This window comes from Epinephelus fuscoguttatus, linkage group LG5 (assembly GCF_011397635.1).
Source record: "Epinephelus fuscoguttatus linkage group LG5, E.fuscoguttatus.final_Chr_v1".
Lineage (NCBI taxonomy): Eukaryota > Metazoa > Chordata > Actinopteri > Perciformes > Serranidae > Epinephelus > Epinephelus fuscoguttatus.
In genome coordinates, this window is record NC_064756.1 from 17,933,428 (window position 1) to 17,950,213 (window position 16,786).

General features: G+C 40.4%; 1 protein-coding gene across 4 annotated transcripts in view; it reads left to right on the plus strand.

The window, feature by feature from the left end:
* The window catches only part of gria4a (glutamate receptor, ionotropic, AMPA 4a), a 157,978-nt gene that overhangs the window by 98,977 nt on the left and 42,215 nt on the right, over nucleotides 1–16,786 (plus strand). For all 4 annotated transcript variants that reach the window (XM_049575650.1, XM_049575646.1, XM_049575647.1 and 1 more), the window contains exons 11-13: nucleotides 5,849–6,055; nucleotides 10,418–10,633; nucleotides 12,710–12,870. In XM_049575650.1, coding sequence (XP_049431607.1) covers nucleotides 5,849–6,055; nucleotides 10,418–10,633; nucleotides 12,710–12,870 — 584 coding nt within the window. The remainder of the gene's footprint in view (nucleotides 1–5,848; nucleotides 6,056–10,417; nucleotides 10,634–12,709; nucleotides 12,871–16,786) is intronic.

A 16,786-nucleotide genomic window follows, 5' to 3' on the forward strand; every position in this document is an offset into this window, starting at 1 on the left:
TCATTGTGCTAAGCTAAGCTAGCTATCTCCTTGCTGTAGCTTCATATTCAACCCCTAAAAAATGAGAGGGGTATAAAACTTCTAACCTGACTTTCAACAATTAAGCAAATTAACATATTTCCCAAAATTCCAAATTGTTACTTTAAAACTTACTTCAGTCAGGTATTTGGTGGTATGGCTCTACTCTGGGACCTCTCTGCCTTTCCTAGGTCTACGCAGAAAGCCTAAGACGGAGATAGCAAACCTCTCTGCCCTTCCATGCGCCAACATGGAAAGACAGAGGCAGACAGAGCACACCTCTCTGCCCTTCAACACACATATGTGGAAAGCCTTAAGGCAGAGAGACCAAACCTCTCTGCCCCTCCACATGCAAATAAAGAGAGCCTGATGCAGAGAGACCAAACCCCTCTGCCCTTCCACATGCAAATGACGTAAGCCTGAGGCAGAGAGAGCAAACCTCCCTGCCCTTCCATGCACCTATATGGAAAGCCTAAGGCAGGGAGAGTAGCAGCAAAGATCCCCTGGGAACAGAACAGAGCAGCATCAATGACAAACAGAAATGACACTGATAAGTCAGACACAGCATGAAAAGGAAGAGCTGGGGTGGAGGTGGGTTGCAAGTGGCTTGCAGAGGAAGCAGCAACAGTGCGCAGGCCAAAGCAGTTTAAATATGGCGCCCTGAATGAGATTTGCCAATTGGTTGCATAGAAAGGAATCATGTGATCTATGAGCTGACTCTCTGTCATCAATCAGCTGCTCCATCAGTTGACTGGGCTGTTTGAGATCAGCTGATGTAGCTGGGATGTGAGCTGAGCCCGACATCGTGTCCTGAGTGAAGTATTGCTGTGCTCAATTTTAATATCTCTGAGAGGAAATTGTGTAATTAATTAACGTTGAATAAGATCGGTAGAGAATATTCTCCATGAAGAGTTGGCCCAAAATTTCCATTTTAGTGGTTCCAGATTCTTGAAATTGTGTTTTAGTGAATCCAAAATAAGTCTTCCAGTCTTCAAGTATTACAGCATTTTAATGAGTATAATCATGTCCATTCATTTCATCCATTCATTCTTTTCAACTTGCTTCAGTAATAACCTGAGATAAAATGATCTAATTTTCATTTTCAAGTCTATGTTACTTTAATTTTGTAGAGAGTTTCTGTTTTATCTTCTGTCCTAGTGTTACTGTCATATCAAACATTACAGGCAACATAGTATCATTCACCAAATTATCTCTGCCACAAAAAATAATCCTTCAAGAACATGTCTCCTCACAAGCTGCAATCTCACATTTTTGTTATTACTTTTTGGTGGGTGTCTATGCAGTTAATATCACACCAGGTTGGAAACCGTCATGATTAGGATTCAAAATAATAAAAATTAAAGTTTAAAATGCACAGCAAGATAACTGTGAAAACTGTAAGTTAGATTTAAACATTAATCAGGCCATGACTTTGACTCACGCTGGTATTGCCCTCTAAAATGTGTTCTTCAGCTCACATCGTCATTACATTTATAGTGGTGTTTATTCCTACAACAGTACAAAGCAGTCCTCTTGGCTGTGTTGATCTGTGAGAGGGAATTTACTTGAAACTATTGTGCTGTTCATTAACATTATGATTCATGTTGAGTCAATGAAACGAGCACCCCGGGACTTGCTAATGTCTCTGATAATGATATTTTTCGGAGAAATGTTCTGACATTGAACACAACGGGGCAAATGTTTGTATTTGATGATGATGATGTTGGTGATAAAAGTGTAAAGTGTCTCATTTGTATGGTTGGTTTTGGAGGAAATGTGATTTGTTTTAACAAATCTGATATTGATGACTGAGTAATGGTTTGTAAGAAATGTGATAACGTCATGCTCGAGGTGTTTTTTATTTGTTTTACAATGTGCTTTTTATCTCAACCTTTCATATTATTCTTATTATTTCATATTTGTTGCTATTTGTTTATGCACAAAGAAATAGACTTGCACATCCCAATTTTATTTTTTTGAAAAGAGCTGAAATTGTGGCTTAACACTTAATGGGACATTTTCAAACTTACAAACCATTTAACGAGAAGAAAACTGAGTTGTTGGGTAGAAACTGAGGAACTCACTCTTTGGAAGAGTCTACAGCATGCTAACGTGCTCAAAATGGCAATAACAGCATGTAGATGTTTAACAGATACTAAATGGTTTTCACCATATTAGTTAAAGGAATACTTCAACCCCCGGATGATTATTTGTATATCAGTTACTCACCAAGTGTTGCGTTGAATTCCTGAAGAAAACTTTGTTCTTCTTGCATGCTTCTATGGTGAACGAACAATCCAAAAACGGAGAAAATTCATGATGAACTGAAGTTATAGGGGTCCACTTTTTAGTTGATCTTCCTGAGGTTTCTACCATGTTTTTCTCTGTGAGAGGGTTTTTTGGGGGGAGTTTTTCCTTATCCATTGTGAGGGTCCAAAAGACAGAGGGATGTGGTATGCTGTAAAGCCCTCTGCGGCAAATTGTGATTTGTGATATTGGGCTTTATAAATAAAATTGAATTGAATAGAATTGAATTGAACAACAAAATTATGCTCAGTGCCCCACTGCCTCGATCAGTTAGTTTGTTTGTTATTCTGTGATTTTGGTTTTTTCAAGCATTAGTTTCACACCGTAACACAAACTACAATGAAGGCAGTGGTAGACCAGAAGCTCCCGTGTTCAGCAAGGTAAAATTACTGTTTTTGCTTTGAGGGGCGCATAAATTAAGTTTCCATTCAGTTCCCAATCGGAAAAGGCTGTCTGTTTGTGAAGTGAGTTTGTAGAGGGATGTTTTGATATTGATATTTGATATTTTGCTGTTGTTAAATGCAGACACCTATGACTTCAATTCAATTCAATAATTTGCTGGAAAAAAAAATCTTCACAAATTCAACGAAACATGTGGTGAGTAATTAATAAACAAATGGTAATAAACAAATGGTCATTTGGTTGTTGAAGTGCTCCTTTAAGTGTGTTAACATGCTAACCTTCTTCTACAAGACTGAATAATTTTTCACATCTAGATACATGTAAGCCCATTGAACAACCATATTTTGTCAGTCATTCACAAGTACAAGAGTAAATGGTTTTATTCCAAGTTCTTTGTTTACTGAAAAGAAAGAGGATTTATTTATAAATCCAGCTTCCCTTTGTAGGTTTTGTTTGTACAGTTCAATTTCCATTGTAAGATTTTTGTTTAATCCCTCTGCCTGCCTTCTTTTGATCTACACTTGCTTTCAGTATAATTCAGTCTCCCAGAGATCATTCCTTCCAAGTCTGTGAGAGTGATTTTATTGCTCATTTGACCCCTTTTAAAACATGTCAGCCTAAAATCCTCTTTGATTAAACTGTACTTGTTTTCAGCTTGAATCAATTTCCTGAATGAAGAATTCAATCCAAAATCTGTTATCATCTTTTATTGTGTTTTATGATCTTCATAAACCGTCTCATAGCTTGGGAGTGTTGGATGTTATAAAAGCCTGTCTGATTAATTAGATGAGATTAGTCTTTGATTAAAAAGGGTTTGATAGCATTTTAATAGGCTTGGTTTCAGTTGGATTACAGGGTGAGCTGCCTCAGGCATAATACCATAACTCACTGCTCCTGATGGATGCGCTGTCACTCAAAAGTCTGTGTGTGCGTTTCTTTTCTCTGTGGATATCTTACGTAGGTGTTAAAATGTGTGTGTATGTGCTTCTCTGTGACCAGTTTTGCGTGTGTGTGTGTGTGTGTGTGTGTGTCATTCCTAATACACCCACCATCTCACTAGACAACATTAAATTCCCTCTTTGCTTTCATCTTTGTTTACTGCATGCACAGAAATCATGCCACCTCTTACGACACATTACCAAAGCAGCAGTCTTCCTCTCTTTTCCTCCTCTCTGCCTGTATTTTTCCTCTATCTTGTACATTTCTCTCCTCAGCATTAGTGTTGCACTGAGTCAGGTGCAGGTCCCAGCGGGGGCATGTAGAGTCAGACGAAGGCATAAAACAAGGCACTAGAAGTCAGAAACACAACATATAAAACTACCACACTGATGCCCTTTTTTTTCTTTTTTAAAAGGTAGTTCTAATATTTTACTAGATTTTGGGTGGCTGCTGTGTTTTCATGACAAGATGGTTTGTCTGTAAGATGTTAAGATCTACCAGCCCAGTTGCCCGAAGTGAAAGTTGGGATTTTACATTTCTGCAAACCAGGGATACATTGCATTTGTATGTTTCGTGTATATCATTATTTCTCAACTGAAAGAATGCTGAGTACAATATATGAGCTGGCTTTGTCATCTGGAGGTGGAGAGAATGGTAGATAGTGTGAAAACCTAGGCAAGATGGCTGCCAAGCTGCAGATCACTGTTCAAAACCGACAAAACCGGGTTTTTTTAAGTAAGACATCTCTCTGTTTCTAGCCGTGATTGCGGCACTAGAAACATGTAATTTAAGCCAAAACATGGTATTTCCCCAAACGTAACCAGGGGGTTTTTGTGCCTAAACATAACTACATGTTAACCACAGTGTTGTCGAAATTTAAAGTTGCATAATTATGTGCAAATTTTACATGTCTGGGTTTGCAGAAACGTGCAATACCAACATTTACTCTGGCAGTTGGATTGGATTAAATGTAAAGATGCATGTGACTTTTAAGCCCCGTTTCCATCAAGCAGTGCAGTACGATACAGTTCGGAAGGCTTTTTTTCAGTTTCCAGTTGTGGATGGTACCACTGGAGCCGTCCCCATTTGTGGTCCCCCCTCTGTTGGGGTACCTAGCACACAGATCTGGTTCTAAAAGGTGGAGCTGTGAACACTGCAGTCTGTTGATTGGTCAATAGCGGACAGTCACTCTGCTCAGGGCTGAGCTGTGGCTGGTTTTGAGGCTCATGTAAACACTGTTCATACTGTGGAGATTTTGAAGATTGTAACTATAAAATGAAAGGATGTTTTGCTGCCTCTTGCAGCAGCTGAAGTCTGAGAAAATAATGACTTAATTCACTGGGCTGACTTTTAAGGTGGATCCTCAACTTGTAATGTTCCTTAATGTATGAGCTGACAACGTGAATCAATCAGCACACCTTAAGTTTCACTCTAACAACTTTGACCATCACTTTAGTTTTTATATGCAGGCTGCGGGCTCCGGCAACACTAACCCCCCGAGCTTGCCTTAAAAGGACTAAATGCACAAACCCGCTATTTTTAAATATCCCATAGAGAGAGACTCTCACTGCAGCCTGTTCTGTTTTGTTCTGAAAATGTCGGCGTGCAGTCTCGTTTTGTGGACGATAAAGAAGGTGCAGACTTCCATCTGTGTCACCTGTAATAAGGACATACAGTGAGTGCTGGATGGAGCAGTGAGTGACAACAACCCTGCACACATTAAAGGGTACTGTTAGCGGTGGAAATGCTAGGGTCTAGTTACCATGTCTGAAGGGTTACTTTTGGTTCCAAAAGTACCATAATGAAAGTGCTTGGTGGAAGCGGGACTTTAGTTCACCTTCCGTGTCATACTTGTTTGGTTAAAGCTAGCTTTTTTAATGATGTACATACATTTCAGAGTCCTTATGTTATGAAGCTTTCATAGAGGCTGCTGTCCTGTTTAATTTGTCAAAGCAAAATTCTATCTACATCATTGCAACTGTATATTTTATATACCTTTTTTCAAGGGAATAATTTTCATTATTTTTTTTTGTGTCTGTGTGTACGTGTTTCCCCCAGTACAATGTTCACAACTAAACTCATGACTCCTCTTGATAAGTTTTCATTTTGCCTTTTTTAATAATGGCTGCTGACATGTTCCTCCAAACAGTTGTGTCTTTCTCCCCTTATCCTGGTTTTGTAGGAGGGTCCCTACGTGATGCTGAAGAAGAACTGGGAACTCTATGAAGGCAACGACCAGTTTGAGGGATACTGCGTGGACTTGGCCTCGGAGATCGCCAAACACATCGGAATCAAATACAAGATCTCCATCGTACCGGATGGGAAGTATGGAGCCAGAGATCCAGAGACGAAGATATGGAACGGCATGGTTGGAGAGCTTGTATATGGGGTAAGTTTGGAGAAGAAACATTTGGACCTCATCTTTATTTTTGTGATCAAGTATGTCATTGTTTAGTCTATTTAATACCAACAGTAGAGAATGTCCACCTCAAACTCTCAGATCCCAAGATGATGTCTTCGAACTGTTTGTTTATTCAGTTTGTTCAATACAAATTGAACTTCAGATTATTTATAGTTCACGTCACCCAAAGAGTCTCTAGTGCACTTTGCAGGTTAAAATACATTACAAACAAATTCACTCTCAACAGTACCCTTCTTTGGTTTGGAAACAAAGTCTCTGGACCCAAGGATAGGTGTCACAAAAGAAATGTACAATCCTGATACTTGAAGTGCATGAGTTTACTGCAATAGAACATCTCCAGCCTTTCTTTATTCATCTGCTCTTGAGTTTATTGTAGCTAGCAACAAGGAGCGAGCTGTACCCAGCATGCTGTTTGGCAGTGTAACACTTAACAGGGATCCTCTCTCAACACAATACATAGTGTGTACTTGTACCAGTAAAAATGCAGTACTAATAGATATGTCCTGTTGGTCTCGAGAGTTTGCATTCAACACTGCACTTCCTGGGTCCTCAGCAATAGAGAGAAAATTAATATAGCAACAATGACAAATTAGAGTTCTCAAAGTAGAAATCAGACAATTGTTTATCAGCCAGTAGTAACACAAAGAAATGGATAAAAATCACTCTCAGTTAACTAACTATTTGATTGTTGTAGTAGTTTTCAATAAATTTATTGTCATTTATAGATAAATCAAGTAATTTATTTAATATCAGAACGTGATGTTTCAGAATTGTTGAACCCACTTTATTTGAAGAGTGTTTTGGAGCATGCCCAGTGGCTCACCTGAGACCTGTACTACAAAGCCAGAGCAACTTACCCAGGATACCTTTTTGTTATCTGGTTTGACTAATCCTAACATTGGCCACCTGGATAAACGGCACTACAAAGCCGGTTATTAACTAGTTCACTCAACTCTGGGTTTTCCTATCCAGCCACGAGCGTGTTCATATGAAAGAGACGGGGGTGTTAATCAGTGGTGGCTACTGGTCTTTCAAACAGGGGAAGCTCACTTTAAGTTTACATCATAAAATTTGTCACATTGTAGCGAGGCAGTAACTTATAAAAGGAACATTTAATTGAAGCCATTTTTCAACCGCACTCATGCCATAGAACCACAGCAAAACACACCTCAAAGATTTTCAGATGGGTTTAATGGTGAAAATGAGCTATATGGCTTTTGGAAATAAGGAACTCCGGATGGCACTCTGTCAGAAGACTCCACTCGCAAATATTCGCATGGGACTGAGCTCGAAATGCGACAATGTCAGTGGGTGTATTTCCAAAGCGCTGTCAGTCACAAAGGGGTTCTGCCTTTTAGACAATTCCTCCAATCATCATGCAGACACCGAGTGTCCTCTCCCACCTACCGCTCCATTAGGTCCCAGGGAAGCTGAGCCTCCCTGGAAGTGACGATTATGTCGCATTTATCTAGTGACTGTCTCGATTTGCTGCATGAAAAAAAACTGCTCAGCGCTGTCTCAAAGGAATGCTTGGAGGCTCCGCATCCACCACGCTGACACGAGAATGTATGACAGGGAGGTCGTGTTTGAAAACTGGTGATAAACAGCTGACGTTTAAAAATCATAGTCATGATGTTAAACACATCCTAGCGCACGTTTAATGCAATGTAAATTCTTATTTTAATGTAAATTCAATAGTGCATATTTGACCATTTCTTCTATGAAATTTTAGGGGAAGTTCAGCCTCCCTTGTTGTCTCAGAGCAGTCGCCCCTGGTGTAATTATGAATGACATCATCAGAAACATGAATGAAGTAGGTTACTTCATATCATATGGGATGAAAGGGTCCGCGATTGTAAAATGTCAGTGGTGTGGGCTGTAAACAATACTCTGTATAATGGAAAATGTAAATACATTGACAGTACTATCTTAAAATTCACCGTTGACCGAGACTTACATTACGTGCAGGTATCACTGGGCTTTATGTGACTTCAGTGGAGCATATTGTTTTGCTGTTTAGTTGGAGACGAATATGTCACATAAAACACTTTCAAGTAATGCCAGGCTGTTTGTGCTGCTGAAGTATAGGGTGGAAAATAGCCTTATTACTCACTGATGAGGTCTGTCTGACTGAAATGTTTCATTTATAATAACAGGAGCCAATTAACAGTGTGTGGATTATTTTACTAATAAAATATTGTCTTTTTTTTTCTTAGTTCTCGTCACAGAGGTGTCTCATGTTATTTTGAGCTGAAGTAAAATCAGATTGTAAAAGTAGCAGCACTGTCACTGCGGACTAAAGTAAACTTTGCATAAGTTCAAATATTGCTAAAACCATGTGTTTAGTGTGTAAACGATCTCTGTTTGTTAGAAGCTCCGTTTCAAAACCAATGGAAATAGAGCCCTGGAACAATGAAATGACCTACTATTAATACTGACCTATAACAACAAACAGTATATGCTCCTCTTTTTTTACCTGAGACTCCGGACTTTTGCTCTTGGATACTTTTTTCTTCAGTGATCTGATTGGTCATTGGTCAGGGTGATCCGATACTAGCTCTTCAGCATAAGTTACCACAGTGATTTATCCCAGTAAAAAGAGAGCCAGCTTCGTAGTACTGAAAACCCAGAGTTAACCTCAAAGTTACCTCACTAACTCCAAATCCTGAGTCACAGTACATGTCTCAGGTAGAGAAGGTGCCTCATGTACAAAGGCTGTGTCCCTTCTGCAGTGGCCGTAGTTAAATTCAACCTGTGACCCTTTTCTTCATGTCATCATCTTTCACTCTGAAGTACAGGCCAAGTAAACTTAAATCTGTGTAATTTTCATATAGTTCCATGTACTATAGACTCAGGGAAGGAGGATACAACATCATACACTGTACTGTAATGTAATCCAGTACAAGAACATTACAGATCATGGCCTTAGAAAAATATTGTTGAATCAACACTCCTCTGGCACTGAGTCAACATGACATCAACACTGTAATCATATAATACTGCTGCGTTATTACATTACATTATATGTGCTCCTGCTTTTTTGACCTCACCACAGGCCATCACGCAACAGCTGAGAACTGCTCAAAATAACACTTATGCAGTACATAAACTTGTCTCGAGCTCTGCGTCTCCTTAGTTACCATGTCAGTTTCCCACAGAGCTGGAAACATGCTGGGTCTCTGAGGGTTCACTTATTTCTTGCGAATTCGGCAAGCCGGCTAATTATGCCGTCGACGCCCATGCACGCTTTCAGATTTCACATTGCCATCTCGATGCAAACTTTATCAACATGCAGGAGACAACGTCAGTCGTCACTTTGCGGAAGAGTGAAAGTGGAGACGTTTGCTGCAGAACGGCGACAGAATTAATTAGCCTCCAGAAACCGTATAGTGGAAGGTGACACAGCAGAACCGCTGCATTGACTAATCAGGTTTGATTTGTTCCAAACACTTGAAGTCATTTCTGATAACTCCTCTGCCACGTAGACAAAATACGTTTGAAAGATTTCAGCACTTTGTCCTCTACTTTATGTCCTTTACTGTTCATCTTTGTGACTTCCTTCTCCTTTCCTTTCATGTCGTGTCTCCTGCTTTCTGACTCTAATTTATTTCATTTCTCTGTCTGTACTGCGTTGTGGGTTTTTGATATTCCTCTGCCCTCTCCTTCCCCGTTCTGTTTCCATATCGCTTCTGACTTCCTTGTCTTTCTTTTGCTGTTTATTCTCCTCCCATTGTAACATCCTCACTCCTTGCAGCGGAGGAACACTTGTCATTTGATATGCTGTTATTGTAGCCTCTTTTTCAGTTAAGACTGCAGACGTTGTTTAGACACGCGCAGCTCCTCAGAAACAGATACTCAGTGTGCTGAATGAATGATGTTTTTGACTACAGATTTTGCGTGTGTGTGTGCGCATGCATGCAAATGTGTGTGAGACCTTGCAGACTGATTTATATTCAGGCAGTGTCACTTTCATGCCTACATATGAATTACTTCTCTGTCATTCTACTGGTTTCCCTCTATCTCCTCCGTCTCTTTCAACCTTCCTCCCTTCCCTTTTTCCTCTCCCCCGCTCCTCTCCTCGTCCCTTTCTTTGCCTCCCTTATTTCTTTCCCTTCTTTATGTCGCGTCTCCTTCAAACTCCACTGATCTTTTATTGTGCTTGTCTACTTTACCTGCCCCTTGTGTTTCAATTTTTATTTCTCCCTCCTTTATCTTTGTCCTCACTTTCCCCTTCTGCGGGCAAAGGAGTTGGCATGAGTCAGCTGCACATTAACTACCACTGCCATATGATTTAACTAAACTACTCCTCTCCCCAACCTCTCTTAACAGAAAGCAGAAATTGCTGTCGCCCCGCTGACCATCACTCTAGTGAGAGAAGAGGTGATCGACTTCTCGAAGCCTTTCATGTCTCTGGGAATCTCCATAATGATCAAGAAGCCCCAGAAGTCTAAACCAGGTGTTTTCTCTTTCCTGGACCCGCTGGCCTACGAGATCTGGATGTGTATAGTGTTCGCTTACATTGGAGTCAGTGTTGTGCTGTTTTTGGTGAGTGATTGTTAAAAACTAGAAGTCAGCACTTGAGTTGGATTGCAGGGCTGTAGCAGTTTGAAGACTTTTATAAAGCTTTAGGGATGAAAGAACAGATTGCTTATTTGGCTCACGGGCTAAAAATATTTCTCAGCTAGTTGGCTGAAGCACACAGTGCTGTCTGGCCATGTAGATACTTATTGGACTCATTTCCTGCTGATCAGAAGTCAGTTTGGTCAATTTAGATGATATAGATAGACTAGATGAGACTTCTTTTCCTGGCAGTTTTTACCAAAGGATGATGTTTTCCAATGATACGCAGTAATAACTTCTGTGATCTTGCAGCTTGGTGTTTCTGAGAGTGTATATTTTAAGGTTTATGACAAGACAAAACCATTGCAGTTAATGACTTTTCCATCATGGCAACATTGCTTTTACCCCCTCAACTGTAATGTCTCCAACAGTGTTGAAGAAAGCTTACATGCAACAAATCATTAAGATACTTAGAGGTGTCCTAGCTGGGCAGAAATACAATCACAGAAAGCTCCATATGCAAGATACTCAAATACTTGATGCAAATTCACAGTGACTACATTTACATGCACATTAAATTTGCAGTACTATTCCAAATATGACAATATTCTTGATTTAATACGGTCCATGTAAAGAATAGGGGTGGGGAAAAAATTGATACAGCCTAGTATCGTGATTTTTTTTCAATGGAAATATTGTATCGTCACAAGTATTGATTTTGTTTAATTATATTATTAATATCACTAATACAAATTAAACTTTAGGTACCAGAATAATATAATCAATTGATTTTTCGGTCCACTAGACACATTTTGCTGCAAAAAAGAGATGAATAGACTGAAAACTTTTTCTTAGGCTATTAGATAAAACAGATGTTGACCAAGTTTTCCTTTGGGGACATAATTTACAGTTGAAAAAAGGTGAATAATCGCAATGTATGTGGGATATGCTGGTATCATGCAGGTTTTAGAAGCTTACTTTGGACCTATATTGAGTGCATTCAGAACATGCATCTCAAGTGGTTTTACCTTAGTTTGCAACTAACAGCGCCTTGCCTGTTCATGGTCAGTTATGGGTTTTGTCATGGATGTGTTGTACTTAAACCAACTGGCCAACAGTTTGCAAGACTGGTGTAGAGGTGCAAGCCCAAAATAAAAATGCCCACATTTCTGATCATAAGTGCTCTATTGTAGGCTCAACTGGACATGCTTGAGTTTCTTGAAGACGTTTCACCTCTCATCCAAGAAGCTTCTTCACTTCTAACAGACTGGTGTGGAGTCGCAGGCTTTAAACTCTGTGTGGGTGTGAACCTTTACAGAGTTGTTGAGATCACATGTGAGTCGTTGACCCACCCGGCCCAGAGAAGAAGCTTCTTGGATGAGAGGCGAAACGTCCTCGAGAATCTCAAGCAAGTCCACTTGCCTACGATAGAGCACTTACGATTACCATGACCTGGATGACTGAGTGTCTTCACCAGCACATTTCTGGTTGGAAGAAAAAAACCTACTTTATGAGAGACTTGGCTATCCACACATCTGATATGCACAAATATCCCAACACCAACCTTTTCCAGAAGGTGCTTGAAGGAATAAAAGAGGGCGGCTGTGTTTACACAGTTCAACAAGTCCACCACTGGTGTAAAACTCAAAGAAGCAAAATGGTACAAGTAGCTCAGGCTGTTCCACTGTTTTATATTTTGACGTGATAAACAACATGTTAGGGCATAGTGGTGGGAGTATGCAGGGCTACGTGTAAATGGAAATATTGGTAGAATATTCATTTTCATTAGCCATGTAAACAGCTTAGTAGGTGTATTGCCTTTTTTGAAACAAGGGCAAAAAAAATAATATTTTGTGCATGTAAATGTAGTCAGTGTCAAAATCATTTTGGCACCAGAGAGTCTGAAAATTCAAGGAAACATTTTTGTTTTCCACAAAAATCAGAAGTGTACCTGCTATGGCTTTGTGTGTGTTTTTTGTGGTTGTAATCAATGCTTAACATACTTCTTCTTCTGTTCATTTGTACCTGTTCTGGTATTTATATTTTCCATCCCTGCCTCAGGTGAGTCGCTTCAGTCCATACGAGTGGCATGCAGAGGAACCAGAGGAGGGCACGACAGAGCTGGGCCCCACTGACCAACCTCCCAATGAGTTCGGCATCTTTAACTCCCTCTGGTTCTCCCTGGGAGCCTTCATGCAACAGGGCTGCGACATTTCACCACGGTGAGGGCGGGAAACGATGTGTGTGTGTGAGACAAACAGAGTGCATTTGTGCTCGTGTGTGCCTCAGACTGAGTAAGAGATAGTATTGAGTCTATCCAGGATGTGTTCATAAGAGTCTGTGTGGGCTGGGGATAGTGTGTGTGTCTGTCTAACTGTCTGTAATGTTAGAGTGCTTTGGTATTAGGCTGTGGTGATTCAGACTGTTGACAATGTGAATCACCTCTCTTAGCGCTTTTTCTAGCTTCCCCTGAACTGGGCTGCTTCTCTGAGACACTGCATTACAGGAGATGTGCCAGAAATACACACATACATAGACACAAGCGTGCGCGTGCACAAAAAAACACGGAAGTGAGAAGAGAAAACACCTGCACATAGTCCAGCGGTCATGTCCATATGGGTGTGCTGTGGTGGGAGATTTAGCAGTTTGCTAGATGTGTATGAATATTTAATGCACCACTGAAGAGCCAGAGTCCAGCTGTATTTTTAGAATATTTATAAGAATATGGCATTTTATTATTGATAACCTGAGAATGCAGTTTAGTGAAATATTCATGGCCATCATCCTTAAGACCTTTGGGGAGCAAATCTAAGGAGAGAAGCAGATAGAAAAGAGTGATAGACGATGATGCTTAGCAAAATGTGTGTGCTTGAGAGGATAATAAGAACTGGTGGCGGAGTTGTGAATGGACACTTCTCAGTTTGTCACAGACATGGAGATGAAGTGGTCAGCAGTTTGAATTGTGCTGCAGCACAAAGGCAGACAATAACAAATTCAGATTCACTTTAATTACACACGGGTACGTTTTAGATTCTGGATTCCTCACAGGATCATGTGCAAGATTGTTTTTTGTCTTGACTTTAGTGACTCTTGATAAGAGGGAGCCACTGCTGTGATGTTTTGCACCAACATGTTATAATGACAAACACACTCCACTGGAACTTCTTACATTTTGCTAACTTTCCATTTGTTCCAAACAAACTGTTGTGATTGCTCTCATAAATATTAAAAGCTTTTACGCTAAAACACATCACTGCCTGTGCAGCAGGGTTTATCTTGTGGGTGTTCGGAATACCAAATATTCAGTGTTATGAATATATATGAAGAGGTTGTTCATTTCTTTTTACCCCAGGAAGCCCCTTCTCAAATTTAACTTTAATGCATGTCCAGGCTCTCTGACACACCTATCATCTTCAACAATCTTCTTTTCATCTCAAAGACTTTTCTTCTGTTTTTTAAACCCAGTATCTCTCCAACTTTTCTGCTGCATTTCCCATTAGCATTTCACTTCTGGGAAAAGGACAAAAGTTCTACATTGGTTGCCCAAACTTCACTTTCTTCCTCCTCCTCTTTTGCTCTTCTGCCCTTCTCTTTCGCTCTTTCATCCATCTCTTTCACGCTCTCTCTCTTTTCCTTCCTCCCCCGCTCCCCGACACCTGTCGTCTCCCACTCCTCCCCACTATACTGTGACTGACAGGCCAATTCTAGCCCCAACACACAAAATGGAAAACAGTTACACCAGCTGCATGCACACACAGGAAAACACACACACACACACACACACACACACAGGCTGTGCACATGAATACACAGACGCTTCACACTTTGCTTACACACACATGCAGATAAAACACCTGCTGTGCCGTTTCACAACAGTCCAACACACCCATGCAGACCTCTCCATCACTTGCAGGACTTGTAATAGATATGTGTGCATAAGCTACAGCTGTCATAGTGATAATGTGATACTTAACATGAAGCCAGTGTTCATCATACAAATCACCCTACCCTGTCACTTCCAATACACCGCAGCTCCTTCATAGGCCAAGATTACTGCGGTCCTAAATGTCTGATTATATTTGCAGAATGAGGAATCTGTCACTTGAATGCTTTGTCTTCAAACTTAAGTCTGAAGTGTCTTTCTCATGAAGGCAGCTCATACAAAAATGATTTAAGTCTCATGTATCACCACAGTGTCAGTCTTGGTAGATAAACCATATTGCAGCACCTGGCACTACAGCTGTATTTAGTGGCGTGGCTCTGCTCCCAGGATGATCAAGGAGCAAACTGATGGAAACATGCTGCAGATTTGGACTGGGGTATGCAACCCCCTGGTGGGTACAGAACAAGGCTCTGGAGAAGCACATCTCTTATTGTAATATTGACATATAGCTTACATACACTGAGATATTCTTTTCTAATGAGGAGGAGGAGGCTGAGGAAGATTTTTTAAAACAGTGAGTGATTCAGTGTCGAGGCATTGTTTTAGCACTTATGCTTATTCCAGTAGTGTTGTACCGATAATAGATATTTTTTGTATAACTTAAATATCAATTGGAAAATGTGAAAGGTGCCACTCATAATGATGAACCACAGAGAATTACTACCTGAATCTGCTGCTTGCCATAGCTTTATAGTGTAGAGTTTCAGCTCATTATTTAGCTATTTGGTGCATACTTTAACTGCTTTAGTTCACTCTCACAGCACTCATGGCGTTATTTTTGGCTGCAGCATGTAGCTTTAAATTCTACAAACCCACTGGTAAACATAGTGAAGCATGTAGCAGCTAGACAGCAAGATATTTCTCTCAGGAATTGACCAAAAACAATTTAAAAGGTGGTGATACGTCAATGTTGTGTTCACAACTTGTTTCTGCTGCCCCCAAGTGGCCAGAAAGAGTCAGTTATTGCAGGTTTAATTACACTCCAGGGTGGTGGAAGCAGAAGTCAGTGTTGTAGTAATGATGACAGGTCTCAAGACCACTCTTTGAAGGTCTCAGTCTCAGACAAAGAGGACTTAGGATATTATTTCAAGACTGGTCAAGACCACAATTGCAGGAATATAATAAAGTGACTTAGTGTCTGTTTCTGTTTGTTTGCTCATAGAAAACAAAGGGAAAGTCACACACAAATAAAACTCCCTTTGCAATGCCTTTTGATTATTTTATCAAGATACTTATTATGGTTCACTTATACATACACGCATATATACTGCATGTATGCAAAGGGATGCATTTACTCAGTCTCAACCTCTCAAAGTCTTGGTCTTGATACACTCTGGTCTCAGTCGTGACTCTGTCTCAGTCTAGGTGGCCTTGACTACAACATAGGCAGAGGCAGCATCAAGTAGCAGCATACAATAAGTGGTTCAGTACGCTTTAAAGAAACAAGTTGGTACAGGATGTCATCCAACTACATGTAGAGGCAAAAGTGTTTTTAGTTTTAGCTGGATTGGCGGTTTTAGAAGTTACAAAAGTTGAGGTATTCAGCCTACCTGATTTTGAGCCAGTTGTGTGGGGAGAGTTCATTGGTCGCTGTCAGAATTAAGCAATAAGCACTGTGTATGAAACACACTTAAGCCCTAAGGCCATGCACGGTAAGTTAGTGCCACAGTTTTTATGTAAACTATCAAGTTACTAGTTATTGCCCTATTTATAAAAAGTTGTTATTGATAACCACCAAGATCAGCCTGCATGACTAAAGCTTCCTGCCTGGGCAACAACACTGGTTCTGAGGTAAACATAAACAAAAGAGAGGCGTGGAGTGAAGCATCGCTACGCTTGAGTCACACTGCCACACTCACATAGTACACACTCCACTCTTTGCAACACTATCACACTCTTCTATTTAATCTGTCACGCTCTGCTCACTCTTTTGTTCTGCTTAAGCTGCCACTGCTATACAGCTCACTGTGAGCATCATCATCTTCGTCATCATCGGCTGCATTCACCTGTCGCTGCTGATTGGAGTGAGTCACTCCCAAATCTTTCTGCGCGTGGTCTTAAGTGTAAGCTGCAGGGAGTGATGAGGCCTGACTCACTTGCTTAGACTTACAACATGTGCTGTACCTTGTATCCACGTATAATTATTACGCGTGTACTGACTGAGTGAAATGCCAAAGTAATGACGCAAATCATGG